General features: G+C 42.7%; 1 protein-coding gene across 2 annotated transcripts; it reads right to left on the bottom strand.

The window, feature by feature from the left end:
* Positions 1–9,826: 9,826 nt before the first annotated feature.
* Il10 (interleukin 10) lies at positions 9,827–13,705 on the bottom strand. Of its 2 annotated transcripts, none has more exons than XM_090341307.1 (5): positions 13,469–13,705; positions 12,608–12,667; positions 12,202–12,354; positions 11,192–11,257; positions 9,827–10,215 (listed from the first exon to the last, which is right to left on the bottom strand). In XM_090341307.1, exons 1-5 carry the CDS (start codon positions 13,631–13,633, stop codon positions 10,123–10,125), a joined length of 537 nt encoding a protein of 178 aa, XP_090197433.1. In that variant the 5' UTR covers positions 13,634–13,705; the 3' UTR covers positions 9,827–10,122. The 2 variants fall into 2 exon arrangements, with proteins under 2 accessions (XP_090197433.1, XP_090197434.1); XM_090341308.1 differs by lacking the exon at positions 13,469–13,705 and adding an exon at positions 13,173–13,191.
* Positions 13,706–15,777: the final 2,072 nt, after the last annotated feature.

Genomic DNA, 15,777 nt, shown 5'->3' with positions numbered 1-15,777 from the left:
TTCCCATCATTTGTTGTTGTTTTCTGCTTATTGATTCTTCCTCTGATTCTTAGTTTGTTCATATTTCTCAGAAGGCTTTAGCAAGTCCAAGCTTCAATTGTCACTAGAGGCACAAAAGAAACAAAAGAAACCTACTGTGCTAGCTTTTTTTTTTTTTTTTGTGCTAATCTTGGGGCTTGAATCCAGGGCCTGGGCATTTTTCAAGGCCTGCACTTTCCTACTTGAACCACAGCCCCCCTTCCAGCTTTTAGGTGGTTAATTAGAGATAAGAGTCTCATGGACTTATCTGCCCCTAGCTGGCTTTGAACCATGATCCTCAGATCTCAGCTTCCTGAGTAGTTGTGATATAGGTGGGAGCCAGTGTCCTGATAAGTCCTTACTCTTAAAAAAAGTTTTTGGTCAGTCATGGGGCTTGAACTCAGGGCCTGGGCACTGTCCCTGAGCTTCTTTTTTTTAAATTCAAAGCTAGCACTCTACCACTTGAGCCACAGCACCACTTCTACTTTTTCTGTTATGTTGGTACTGGGGAATCAGACCCAGGGTTTCATGTATGCTAGACAAGCACTCTACCACTAAGCTACATTCATTCCCTTGTCTTGTGCTGGAATCATAGCAAAGGTGTCTCACGTCACCTTCCTTTCAGATCAGAGGTCAAGGATTATTATTCCTATTTTTAGATAAGGAATTTTCAATGAGAAGTTTCCCTGAGTGCAACGGTAAGTGGTAGAGTAAGAATTTGAAATTGGGTAAGTTGTTATGTAAAATAAACATTTCTCTCATTCCTTGTCAAACTCTTCCAACTGAAGATTGTTTCTAAGAGTTTGAGAGCATGTCAAGGAGTGTTTCTCAATACATCCTTGGCTAAAAACCAGACCCTAAAAAACATTCCATCCATAATGGGTCAACATTCTCAAAAGATGCAATGAAAAGAGTTCTTATGAAAATATGAAGATATACACAATGAAATTACATTTCAAATAAGTCAATTTGACAAACACTTGAAAATACTTTGCCAAATGGCTACAGTCTTATAAAAACTCTTAGTTTGGGTTCTTACTTGGTGCTACCATTTAAATCTTAACTATTTTCCAAAGGCTCTTGTGTTGTAGTGCAGCAGGGCTCCTCTGGTTTGGATTATGAGGGGCTCTGATGTCATATGTAGATGAATCCATTTCTGGATTAGTGAATTTCAGAGCTTTGGAATAAATGTAATTGTTAGAAAATTAGTCTCTCTTTCTTTGCTTTTGGCTACCACAAAGAGGAGAAGCTTTGCATTAGCAGGTTCCCTCCAACATAATGTTCTGCTTCCCTAATGGTCCAGAAAAAAAAATGGATCCAGGGACTATTGGACTGAAACTTCTGAAACTGTGGGCTGAATCACTCTTTCCTCCTTGGAGTTGATTTTCTCAGGCATTTTGTCACAGCAACAACACAGTAGATTGATCTTCCTTCTCACAAACAGATGAGAAAGAGTGGGTGGACCCCCAGCCTGTACTCAGCAGCACTGACTTGGGCAGCTGTCCACCACTGTGTTCTTCCTTAGATTGCAACTCGGGATGTTTGATGTTTAAATGCCTGAGCCTAGATGATTGTGGGAAAATTCTGGTTGTCATGGTGAGACAAATATTAGAGGAAAGCAGTAAGATTTTCTTTTTTCACGAGGACTTCTGCTTTCATCAAGGGAGTTACGTCAGACTTGAGAAAATAATTTCTTGATGTGATTTGCCATCATACTGCTGTGTGGGAGAGATTGAGTTCAAGGGCACTCAGGGACTCAAGAACCCTACATGTAGAAGGAAAGGACTGTGTTTGGAGATTTACCAGTGGTTCCCTGGTGGATGTGTCATTGCACAATGATTCATCTCAGCCAAAAATAAGCTTTTTACTTTGAGTGACTCGGGTGCATGTGGTTAGTGCCTGGACATTTGTTGTTGTTTTTTTCTGACGTGAACATGACTTCAATACTGTAAGATATTTACAATATTTACAAGTATCTAAATCTTTGCATTGATTAGGAAATTCCAGGAAGTCTTCTCATGAATCTGAACTTGTTCTTCTCTGAGCTTTAGGAGCTCTAAAATGACCATTGGCCCAGGGTATTAAGCACTGAGAAGTTGGCCTTTGTGCAAAGAGGATCCACAGAGGCTCCAGGAAGCTCAAATCTCTTTTTCCTCTACCCTTCATTCACCAGTGACTTGGGAAGCTAGCTCAGTTTCTTCTTCCTCCTGACTTGTACTGACCTCCATTCTTCAGCTGTGAGCCAGATGGACTTTGGAATCCACAGTGATGTCTCACAATAGCCAAAACATGGGTTTGCTGGGTACAGTGGCTCAGGCTTGAAATCATAGCACTTGGGAAACAGAGGTAGGAGGATCTTGAGTTGGATGATAGCCTGGGCTACATAGTGAGACCTGTTTCCACACACACACACACACACACACACACACACACACACACACACACACACACACACATAAAATCAGAGAAAGAAAAACAAACTTGTGGCTTCTTAGTTTTGGAACTTCTGTATTTCTAGTGACCTTTTTTTTCCTTTGCCTCTAGGTAGCCACTTGCAATACAAGCTGGATTTTTATCATTCTTCAAAACTGCTCTTCCTCTGAAATCTCCTCATTCGAACATCCCACTCCTTTGCTGAATTTCTTCTCCTTGGTGATTCACAACTGTCCCTTGAATTCAGGGTTAGGAACTCATAGTCCATGGATTCAGTAATACCATCCTACCTTATCAGTTCTCTTCTGTTTCCATTATTCAACTTTTCCAGTTAGATTCTTCCTCTGGCCTCCTGGGATACTCATGGGGCAAAATATTCTTCCTTCTATGTCTTCACCCAATACTGCCAAAGGAATCCTGAGAAACTGGACACGATGGCGGATACCAGGTCCACTTATGGTTACCCCTGGGCTCAACACTGTTTAGAAAGCTACAGATTTCTTTGGAATTGTTTTGTTTCCCACTTCTCTGCCAACATCGCTTCCCATCTTCATATCTTCCTTTAAATCTCCTGGTATTCTCTCCTCCATCATGTGATGGAAACAAGTCTCAACTTTCTGACAATAATTCTCCACACCAACTTATTCTGTACGCACCTTCCTTCACTATGCAGTGGAGATGCCTCATGGTTTCACGGGTTCCTTCCTTGGCCTGGATCCCACTCCATCCTGCTTTCTGAAGAATCTAACTTTATTAATTTGCCTGTCTCCTGTCTTTTTAATGTCCCAACTACCCCTCCATTGGCCAGTGTCCTAGAAGGGCTCACTAATTCCCCTCCTGCCCTCACTGTTCAGTCTAATACCTACAGCATACCTGCTGAGTTCTGAGTCAATAAATGGTCTTATTTTAATGACTTTGATTTGGGGTGAATGTCTGGGAGAGTTAAACGGCCTTTGTTTTTATTTGAGTTTCATCAACAGCAGGAATGATAGTAAAGGCAATCTTGTAAGGAGATTGGATTTGTTCATTAGTGCTGTATAACTAGCCAATTATGGATTCAGGCATGGTGCAGGGGTTGTGGGGGTGTTATGCTGGGGAAATGAAGTCTTCCTCTTCTGGGCAGCCGTGAAGACTTCTTCTTCAAGCAAGCATGGGCTTCTGTGCTGTGCCTTGGACAAACTGTGGGTTTTGTTATGCAACGGTTTCATGATCTTGCAAAACATCTCTCCCTTCCCCACTCAAATAGTGATAACTGAAAAAGCAGGATAATAGACTCATTTTTTTTTTGCTTCAGATTGCTAGTAGATAAGCAGCCAAGATGGAGAACATCAACGGTATGTGAGCATAGACGAACAGATACAAGAGAGACCATTGGTGTAATCAAATAAAGCTTGTACATTGTGAGTCACATCTGCATTTAATGGTGTCTGTAACTATTGTTGTTCAGAATGATAATTAGACTTTTATTTCAAGTAGTTCACTGAATTTAAGAAACTCTTATAGCTATAATTCATACTTAAAAACTTTAGTGAGCCAAAGCCTTTCTGAAACAGAAGAAATTGAAAGTAGACAAATGAAAAACCCTTCCTTCCTTCCATCCTTCTTTCCTTCCTTCCTCCATCTTTCTTCCTATCTCTTCTTTCTTTCTTTTTCTTCTCTTTCTCTTCTAAGTGCGATGATGAACCATTTTCTCTTTCTACCCAGAAATGGTGGGTGGAGGGAGAGCCTTTTAAAGAAAGGTCTCCTCTATTGCATGACACAAGCACAAGATATGTCCCACTATTGTTCATGATGTTGGCAACTAACTTTACATCTGATATACATGTATTTTCCCCAAAGTTTCTTAAGAAAAGACCTGCTTTTATTAGATATTTACTGTATACTGGGAGCCTCTCATGTATATACCACTACCTTGAAGGAATTCTTATTCTCTATATATGTGCAGGAGGAGAATACTGAAGCAGATGACATGAAACTGGTAAATGAATGCCCTGGGCTTATTATGGAGGTTTATGAGCTCACAGAGGCTGAGCATATCATCCTCATTCTTCAGGGTAAGAGATAAGCTCGTTTACTTTTCCTAAGGTTTTCAAAATTTCCTCCATGTCTTCTACAGCCAGGGTATGAACAAGGATTTCTGGAAGCTCAAGGTGTTATGGCTGCTCAGGCCTGCTGGGAGATATGAGCTGCTGGAGAGGTATTGATGAGAAACCACTGGCACAGATGTTGCAGAAACAGAAATGTGTCCTTGATGCCACACTTCCAGCTGGCAGCTCTTCTTATAAGGGCACTAATTCCATCTTGAAGGCCATACCATCATGATACCATCTACTCCTAATCACCTTCAGAAGACCCCATCCTCAAATACCATAATTTTTCTCAAGGCTAGCACTCTACCACTTGAGCAACAGCACCACTTCCAGCTTTTTCTATCTATGTGGTACTGAGGAATCGAACCCAGGTGTTCATGCATGCTAGGTAAGCACTCTACCACTAGGCCAATCTCCTGGCCCCAATCAAATACCATACTTTTGGCTATTAGAGTTTCAATATAAATTGGGCTTGGTGGTATGGGGAGGGCAGGGAGCCACACGTGTTCAGTCAGTCCATAGTACCTGAGAAGAAATTTTGTTAATTTTCTTGATGAGACACCAAGACTCAGAGACATAAATACAGAAGCGATGAGACAGAAAGCTAAAGGCATCTATCATGTTGATCCAGTCATATGTACCAGCGATAACCCAGCTTTTCCCTTTCTCCTATTAGCCCACTGCTAGAAAGTGACTTCCTCTTAATTTTTAGAAGGGCGTGGCAGTTTAAAAATATAGGATACTCTGCCCTTCAAAAAATGGAATCTAGTCAGGTGCTAGTGGCTCATGTCCTTAATCTTAGTTATTTGGAAGGCTGAGATCTGGAGGATTACCATTTAAAGCCCACTCAGGCAGAAAAGTGGGTGAGAATCCATGTATAGAGTAACTAGAAAAATGCCATGCTGGAGGCATGACTCAAGTAATAGATTGTCAGCTGAGCAAGCATGCAAGTCGAGCAAGTGAAAAGCCCTGGTGGGTTCAAACCATAGTACAAACAAAAGAAAAAGGAGAGAGAGAGGGACAGAGAGAGAGAGAAAGGAGAAGGAGAAAGTAGAATTCTGTTGAGTCTGGCTGTAGTTACCTAATTCTAACAGATAGAATGTGGCAGAAGTAATGGTGTGAGATTTCTGAGATTAGATCATAGAAGCTACTACAGCTACTTCTGTCTTGGATCATGGATCCTGGGGGCAATTCTTATGATGTAAGGAAGCTCCACCTGCTGACAGCCAGTGAGAGATGGAGGACTACTGCCAAGAACCAAGTGCTGAGCCTCCTTTGCATGCATCCTCCAGTTGAGTCTTCAAATGATAGAATCCCTGGTTGTAATTTTCACTACAACCTCATTACAGATCCTGAGATAGAACTCCTAGCTCTTGCTCTCAGTTCTTCACCTTTAGAAACTGTGATAACAAATGTTTGTTATTTTAACAGTGAATAATTAATACAAATATACCAAAAAGCATATTTTATACTATACTCAATTCTCCGTTGTCTCTGTCAAGCAGCTTAGACTTTCTCATGCTTCTGAATACTGATGAGTCAAAGTAGAACTTAAAAATTGAAAATATTGTGAAATACACAAAAATGGACACGGGCATATACAATCTAGCTCAGTTATTATTTATTTTGAGATAGGGTCTAAGACATTACCTAGACTGACCTTGGTGACCTTGGTGTCTTAGGATTTTCTGCCACAATCTATTAAGCAGTTGTGTGTACCACTATAGATAGCAAGTTTTTGATTGTTATTATAAAGGTGATATACATAGATGTTATAGTTACATAAGTCAGATAATGAGAATAGTTCATTTTGGACAATGTTACCCCTTTCTTCACTCTCTCCCAGTTTTTCCCTCTGTCCCATCCACAAGTTCATTTTAGATATCAATTTTAAGTGACATAACCGAATACTATTAGAAAGGAAGAACGATGCAATAATTTATTTACTATAATTGTTAGAACATGAACTCTGCTATTTAATAGCTGGGTGACTAGAGATTTAAACTATATAATTTCTTTGGATTTTATCTTTGACATATGGATAATATTAATAACTAATATCTCATTGTCTCATGTAATAATAAATGAATGCATACGTGCGAAATGCTTGGCAACTAAATTTTATGTTTGTATTACTATGAACATAAATATCAGGAATGCACAGAGGAAATGTGGAAGCATAGATCTCAAGTATTCCTCAAGTTTAAACTATGACCAGTTCATGGTATAGAGAGCTGGATTAATATAATAGTTCAAAAAATCCTGACATTTGCTGGCCATAGTGACTCACACTCAAAAACCCAGCTACTCAGTAGGCTGACATCTGAGGACTATGCTTTGAAGCCAATCCAGGCTTCTGAAAGGTTCTTATCTCCAACTTCTCTCCAGGCAAAAGCTAGAAGTAGAGCTGTGGCTCAAATGGTAGAGTAACAGCCAGCCTTGAGTGAAAAAGCTAAGGGACAGCTCCAGGCCTAGATCCAGCACCAAACAAACAAATGAACAACAGACCTTGAACTTCAATATGATCTATAGGTTAGTTTGCTGAATCCTAACAAAACAAGCAACACTCTCACAATTTTGAGCTCATAGAAAAATAACAATATTTTCTATTATAGAAAATATGGAGGCCGGGAGTTTGGCCTAGTGGTTAAAGTGCTTGCCTAGCATGTATGAAGACCCGGGTTCGATTCCTCGGTACCACATACATAGAAAAAAGCCGGAAGTGGTGCTGAGGCTCAAGTGGTAGAGCTCTAGCCTTGAGAAAATCCAAGGACAGTGCTCAGGCCCTGAGCTCAAGCCCACGACTGGCAAAAAAAAGAAAATATGGAAATCATGTCATATATCATGCCTGATAAACAAATACTTAAGCTTTATACAAAAACTTGTACCTGCCTAAACATGTACTAAACTCAAAATGCATGCCAGTAAAGTATAGCTACTGCTGACATTGGCCTTTCCAGATGCCTGTTTCCCTTGGACCAAGTGCAACTTCCTACTTCATTAATAGGCTCCCTGCCAGCTCCTGGAACTTTCCAGGCAGGGGGACTCAGGATTGCTCTTGTTCAGGACAGAAGGCTCAGTCCACCTCTCTCATCTTCTGCCAGCCTCCATTCTTAACCTAATCTTTCATTTCAGAATTTCAGCTTTGATGCATCCCACTTCCTTCCTATGGTTACTTTAACCGAAGTGAGTCAGGTCTTACTGAAAAAGTGACCACAGCCACTGCCTCCCACCCTCTCCCGAGCAGGAGTGCCTGGGCAGTGTGTGTGGGAGCAGTGTTTACTCAGCCCATTCTTTCCCCCTTCTCCTCCAAGTCACGGGGCTTAGAGTAGGGCTTCCCCAGATACTGTGGTGGCCCCTCTCCACAGACCGCAGCCAGAACCCAATCTCATTGTTGTCTGGTGCCTCAGAGAGGGGACAGAAAGAGTGACTGCTTGAGTCCCTGGGGATCTTATCAACGGGGCCATGTCTATTATTTTTATCATTATTATTATTTTTTGGGCAGTACTGGGCCTTGAACTCAGAGCCTGGGCACTGTCCTTGAGTTTTCCCAAGACTAGTGTTCCAGCACTTGAGCCATAGCACCACTTCCAGCTTTTTCGGTGTATGAGGAACCGGGGAATTGAATCCTGGGCTTCCATGCATGCTAGGTGAGCACTCTACCACTAGGGCACACTCCCTATTGGCCATGTCTGTTTTTAATGGATCCAGCCTGTTAAACTCTGATCTCAACTCAAAGATGTAGACTCGGCTGTGATGAGCACAGTAGTAGAGCCTAGAATGTGAAAGCCCCTGGGGTTTGATCTCCATCACTTCTAGGGAAAAAAAGGGTTTGTGATGGAGAGTTATCACCAACTTGGTATATTGAGTCCTTCTCTAAATTCTGGGAACCATGCTGGTATTTTCTCTTAATCCTCAGGGTGGGTTTGCACCCATGCCCGGGATCTCTGGAACTTGAAGAAACAAATGAGCATTTTAAATTGTTTCCTTCCTAGCTTTGATTTTGGTGTGCACAGAATCTCCTTTCTTAGTACTGAATATTAGCCTGATTGTTCAGGACTTGGGGATAAATCTCTTGAAGGACTGAGTTGCAGGAAGCTCATGATGGCCTTTGTTGTTGGCTTTCAAAGTAAGAATAGCTTTTTCTTCTGCTCAGGCTTGGAGATGGCTCCCTCTTCCCCACTTCCTGCTCACACCAGAGAGATCTCTTGGGAATTGCAGAATTTATTTACTTCTCTTCTGCTTGGAAACAGTTTTAGTCAGAATTTAGTGGACAACATAACATGATTTGAATAAGATCCATTTATTTATTCAAAATGAAAATCTGCTATGAAGACAGACAAACAAGGTAACATTCCCAGTGGAATTGAGTTACTTCTGGTCAAAATTGAGTTCTATTAGAACCAATTTTAGATTGATACATATATACATACATATGCATATATGCATATATGTGTGTACACACATTATACACACACACACACATACACACACATATCAAGCTGGTCACAGCTTTCAAGACTAAAGTGGTTGCACATTGAGGTCAGGGAAATCCCTCTGAACTGTTGGCAGGTTACTCATTAAAGGGACTCCCTGATTTCTTTTCCTGAGAGTGTAAGTCTTTTCTTTTCTTTCTTTTTTTTTTTTTTTTTTTTTTTTTTTTTTTGCCAGTCCTGGGGCTTATACTCAGGGCCTGAGCATTGTCCTTGGGCTTTCTTGAGCCTAGCGTTCTGCCACTTGAGCCACAGCACCACTTCCGGCTTTTTCTATATATATGTGTGGTACTGAGGAATTGAACCCGAGTCCACATGCATGCTAGGCAAGCACTGTACCACTAGGCCAAACTGCCAGCCCCTGTAAGAGTCTTTTCAAATATTCCTGGAATCCTGAGCCCAGAGACCACAGGCGTGATGAAGGTCATAGAAAGTATCTAGAAAGCATGGCCATGCTTGAAATGGAAGCTTCAGTTGGCTCCTCAAAGGAATCTATTTCCTTTCATATAACTTACACTCTCTCTCTCTCTCTCTCTCTCTCTCTCTCTCTCTCTCTCTCTCTCTCTCTCTCTCTCTTGCCAGTCCTGGGATTAGGCTCAGGGCATGAGCACTATCTTTTGGGTTTTCTCAAGGCTAGAGCTCTACCACTTGAGCCACCATACCACTTCTGGCTTTTTTCTATGTAGGTGGTACCGAGAGGAATCAAACCTGGGTCTTCATGCATGCTAGGCAAGCACTCTGCCACTAGGCCAAACTCCCAGCCCCTTACAATTTCTCTTCAACAACAACAACAACAACAACAACACTTAAATACCATAGGGCATAAACCCACAAAAACAGCTTAAACACAGGTGAAAATAATAAATACTGAAAAGACTGTAATATTAGGCTTCTTTCTAAATTGTTCATAGAGAGGCTCAGCGAATAAATAGGAATGCAAGCTGAGGTATCAGAGGTTAATAAATATTCTAGGAGAGAGGTACGATAGGTTTTTTTTCTTCCAAGAAGCTGGTCTGGAAACCTGGGCCATATATTAGAGATGATCAATTTTTGGTCTAGAGTCCATAAGCGTTGTCATTCTGGGAGTTTTAGTCGTTGAGCTTCTTTGTCATGTAGGCTTCTATGTAGTTGATAAAGATGTCAAACTCACTCATAGCTTTGTAGATGCCTTCCGTCTCAAGCTGGGTAGGAAGATGGAAACATTTCATTAAAATGCTGTGCCTGTGCCAAGGGAGCCTTCCACTTGCACAGCCAGGATTTTGGAATCAGGGGCTGCTGCTGCTGTCTTGGAAAGGGGCTGTGCTTTGATCTCTCCTTCTAGTCTTAAGCGCACCCAGGAGGAAGGATGCAAGAGGGGCCTTGATTTTACAAATCACAATCTCCAAGAATGGTGCCTTTCCAACAGCTTTAGAGGTCACACACTCACGTGATACTTGGGCAGAATTTGAGAGGATTTAAGAGGAAGTAGTTTGAAAGCAAGTCATTGGAAGAAGAGAACTTTTTCATGTTTTTCTCACCCACCAACAAATGGAGCATCAATGTTCTGCTATGGCCTACTGTCACACCCTCTGCAGTGGGAGCCCTGACAGACACCTGCCAGGTGCCTATGAAAAGGACATAAGCTGCATGGCTTCTGGGAAATAGAGGCTCACAGGCAGCTGGGAGTGTGAAACCCCATAGGGTAATGGGAGCAGATATTCTCAGGCATTTGGGGAGGGGCAAAAGACAGATGGAAAGTGAATGTGAATCCACTCGAAGTGAGTGATAGTTCACCCGCTTGCTGAGGAGTCCACGCTGAGTCCCCAGGTGTGCCTGTGTGTGCACATTCACAGGGTGACCTCATGCACGTGTGGGCTCGGCCTAGATTCCCAACAAGTCACATTCTGTACTTTCTGTTTCCGCTGTCACTCTCCCCAGGAGCCAGCTCACAGCACTCACACTAGCTTGATCTCTCTAAGCGCAAAACCCCACAAAGGCACAGAACAGTCATTTAGAAACTCCAAAAGGCACTTCACAGAATGCAAATATAACCGAGGTGGCGGCGGCTCACTGTCTGAGGAGCTCACACCATTTCCCAGGTTCCCACACTCCTTTTTCTTTGGGGGAGTGGGCAAAGGCTGTGCTCTGTAAACCCTTCGTGCCACCATCCAAACTCACCTTACTAAATGCCTTCTTCACTTCCTCCACTGCTTTGCTCTTATTTTCACAGGGAAGAAATCGATGCTGCAGAAGAAGGAAAAAAACAAAATGTCAATGACCGGACTCCCAGCTCCCTTATTCCTGGTACCTGGGAACAAGCAGGCCGTGTGAGGAAGGGACAGAGGCATCCTGCCTGCCCACCAAGCCCTTCTTCATCCTTACCCACTACCATGGGCACAGAGAAGAAAAAACCCACAGAGATGGAATGCCCATGCCTGGAGCTATTAGAATATTTTCAAGGTTGGGGGTGGAGGGGAGAACCCAGATTTTGGCTTTCTCTTAGAACCTCCATGTGTCTGTTATTATTTTCCTGTCTTAATCTGTCTCCTTGAATGTCAGCCATGGAGGACTATTCCTGAGCACTTGAGGAATGGAACCTAGCCACATCTGGCAGGAGCAATCCTTTGCCTAGCACTGCCCTGTAAGGAGACACCAATTGATGTCCCCAAATCAGTGAGGAGAAAGCAAAGCATCCATTCATGTGAACCTTATGATTTCCAATGGAGAAATAAGTTATCTGGGGGGAATTATTCATGGACACTAGTCTGGGGACAGTAGCCTTCTGCCTGTCAGCTAGTGGTGTTGCAGGAAGGCTTTGGAGAAGCAGAGGTATGTGTTTTTCTCTTCATGGGAGCCTCAGCTCCCAGCCCAAGTATAAAGAGGTGAGGAAGCCTTGCCTGAACGTCTGGGCCCCTTTTATGAACCGAGAAGGGAATGGTTAATAACCCACAAATGACTCAGAAATAACAGGAAAGCCAAGTGCAAATCTCACATGTAAAGCCTAGCAGCCACCCCCAACCCTGCCTAGAAAGAAAGGAGCAAAAAAACTCTGACTCCAGGAGTCTATCCAGAGTCACACAGCCCTGCCCGTCTGTGGGTATCTCTGGATGAGCTTGGCTCTTCAGGGCTGCAGAAGCTCCGGATATTTGGGGGCAGTTACAAAGAGAAAGAACTGGTCTGCTACTCACACAGCGTCGCAGCCGTAACCGGAGATCCTTCAACTTCTCTCCCAGGGAGTTTACATGTTCCATGATGTCTGGACTGTGGTTCTCTGCCTTGGGCATCACCTCCACCAAGTAAAACTGGATCATCCCTGACAAGGCTTGGCAACCCAGGTAACCCTAAAGACAGGAGGCAAAGGTTGGGAGGGCACTGAGTGGGAGAAAGGGCTGCTGGACCTAGATTGAAGGGGTCAGCTTTGTCTCGAGCTTCTGCCTCCTAGGACTGAGCCCCGTGTAACCCTTGGTTACTGTTGATATGCTGAGTTAAGGTCTTCCCACTTCTCCTTTTCAAAGCCAAAGCAGCGGCCCAGCTCCCAGTGCCACAAACAAGCCGTGCCTGCCTTCCTTGAATCAGGCTTGTGACTGCTCTCACCTTGAAGTCCTCCAGCAAAGACTGGCTTAACAGCATGTTGTCCAGCTGATCCTTTGTTTGCTGCAAGAACAAAAGCAGAGAGAGTGTGAGGATCCCAGAAACACAGGAAATGCATGTCTTCCTGATTCCTTTTTATTGATAGTCTTTGATTTGTAATCCATGTAGCCCTGGCCCCAAAACTGAAAGGAGAGTTTAACAACAGCAAGAACAATTTGATAGTGCTGAAAGTAAAGGTTAAATCAGATCCTCCCTCTCAGGATCAGTTTTTTCCTTTCTTTTCTTTTTTTTAAATATTGCTAATTTTGATGGAAAGGTAGAAATTTCCATAAGGCTCTCTCTGCAGAGCCCTGTCAGGTACCAAGGGCCTTCGGTCCTCGAGCCCCTTTGCATGTCCTTTACTTTTCTTTGGGTTTACTGTGGACATCCTATTCCAGCTCTGAGAGCTCTCTGGGACCAGGAAAAATATTTCCCAATGCACGCTCAGTGCTGTTCCAAACCTCAGGCTTTCAAGTCTGGGGACTAAACAGAAGCAATTTGTATTCCTGCCATATGGTATGAGAAATACCTTTCCCTCCAATCAGATCCTTCTTGATTGCTCCCCACCAATAAAGCATGGAGCGCCAGTGAAATCTTACAGGAAGTTTCTGAATATGGGAGAGACAGGGCATTTGACCTTGTAGGCACCTTGACCTGCACATCTGGGCTTAGTGTTAACTCCTTGATCTAGGATTCACTGAGAAGGTCAGTTCAAAGGGATAGAATAAGAGGAAGAGGAAGAGGAAGAGGGCTCTTGTTTCAACTCCAGCAGAATGCTTAGTCCTAACAGTCCCAGGAAGAAGGAATGGGTGGAATCATACTCACAAAGTAAGTCTTCACCCTGCTGAAGGCATCTCGAAGATCTCGGAGCATGTGTGGCAGATGGCCTGAGAAGAGGGTGCAGTTATTTTCAGACCCTGTATCTTCACCTTGACTGACCACTACTCTAGCCAGTAAGACCAGGCAACATAGCACTGCTGAGCTGTGCATGGCAGAACTCTGCTTTCCTCTGCAAGGTTGCCTTGTGGTTTCGTATTGCAAGAGCAAGCCCCTGGCCTTCCCTGTCCTGGGTACCCTCTTTTATATTTTGGGTTCAACTGAGATCTCCCCACTTATAAAGCCACAGATTTCCTGGTAAGGTGATTCAAACTCCTCCCACCCTAGGACATTCAATAGGCTTTACATTTTGCGCTAAAAAAGCATGCTAAGCAAAAGACTGGTGAACTTCTCCATTACACTATTTTTAGAACAGGATACCCCTTTCAATCTCTCTCTTTTTTTTCTTAAAAAAAAATAAAATGTTTTTGCTTCTCAATGAGAAAGTTTCCTAGGGAGAACAGATGTTCTGAGCATCGAGGCCCACATCTGTGACTTCCACTAGCGTGTACCTAGGTCACAATGACGTGAGCAAATTGGCCATTCCAGATTCGCTATGATTGAGAAATAATTGGATCCCCACTCAACCTGGGTTGAATTTTCAAGACTTCTCCTTGCTGACTAGAGAAGTTACAGTAGCTCTCCAGGCCTCAGATTCACCAACTGAGGAAAAATAAGGAGTGGGATAAATTCTCTTGAAGCTCCCTTCTAGTTTTTCATTTTGTGTTCAGTGACCCAAAGCAGGCTCAATATAGGGCTCTCAGGTCTTTCTCCAGATTCATGGAGAAGCTCAGGTCCAAGTTTCCCCTCAGTTGTCCCAGCTTGGGGAAGTTAGGAAGGCTAGCCTGGAAGCTTGCCGCGTTCCAGTTGAGTTGTGTTCTTACCATGATCTTTAGTATCTCTGTTTCTGAACTAGCTAGACCAAGAGCCAGAGATGTTGTGTAGCCTGTCCAAGAGCACCTGGGGGCTATGTGAAGGTAGCACCCTCCTCTACCCTTTCTCCAGAGTGAGAATCAAAGGTTGGATGGGATGGTCCTTAGTCCTTAGGGTTTTTTCAGTTGTCTGTGCCTGGAACCTAAAGCTTATAGGGAGAAAGAAGTTGAACTAATAAGAGAAATAAGTTATAGTTTTTGAAAGATGGGGGGAAAGGGACCTTTTCTTTTTTCCTCTCTATCTCTTGGATTTGCAGTGTGTGTGTGTGTGTGTGTGTGTGTGTGTGTGTGTGTGTGCACAGGAAGAGCAACTCAGGAAGATGGGTACCATCTCTTACACTTTCTTCTTACATAATTATATATACTATGAATTACCAGTATGTTATACTAATGTAATATATTAATATGTATTGTATATTATGCCATACTATATTCATATATAACAAAAGTATGGATTTTATGTATTATGTATTCATGTATGGATTTTATCTATTATATTATGTATAATATATGCATACATACCCACAATAACAAGGTGAAGAGAGATGAATAAAAACAGTTCTTTTTTGATTATTGTTTGTTTATGTCAGTCCTGGAGCTTGAACTCAGGGCCTGTATACTATCCCTGAGCATTATTTTTTTCTCAAGCCTAGCGCTCTACCATTTTAAATTACAGCTCCACTTCTGGTTTTCTGGTGGTTAACTGGAGATAATTGTACTTTCCTGCCCAGGCTGTCTTTGAACTGCAATCCTCAGATCTCAGCCTCCAGAGTAGCTAGGATTACAGATGTGAGCTACCAGCACCTAGCTCTTCTTCATGATTTTTCATCCATAATCCAGGAAATAGGGTTAAGGTCAGTATGTGGCTCATTTGTTTTGAGGTATAAAGCCAATGCCCCCCAGCCACATGTTGTATAGGATATCCTTTCCTCATGGATTTGAACTCATTGCCCAAACTTTCAGAATCTAAATGGTCAGAGATATAGGCCAATTCCTTAATGCAAGCCAATGGAGATGCTATCTTTGCTACAATTTATTTCCTAGTTTTGATACCAAGAATTTGGTGTAGACATGTGAGATAAGTGAAGACTCTGCTCTATTGCTGATAGAACAGGAACCACATAGATATCTCCTGAATTCCAAGTAAGAACATCTGATCATCTGAAAAGTCATCGGGACTGCGAAACGCCCCAAACCCACATAACCACGAATGAAATAGAGATTCCTACAGATGCGTGTCAGACAATTTGAGTCTGGATTTCAGCACAAGAGCAGAAAGCATGAGGGGAAAGGAGTGAAACATCAGCCACCTGTGGATGATAGTCA

The sequence above is a fragment of the Megascapheus bottae genome, chromosome 10 (assembly GCF_031878675.1).
Source record: "Megascapheus bottae isolate mThoBot1 chromosome 10, mThoBot2.hap1, whole genome shotgun sequence".
NCBI classification, from domain to species: Eukaryota; Metazoa; Chordata; class Mammalia; order Rodentia; family Geomyidae; genus Megascapheus; species Megascapheus bottae.
This window is presented reverse-complemented; position numbering and strand designations above follow the sequence as displayed.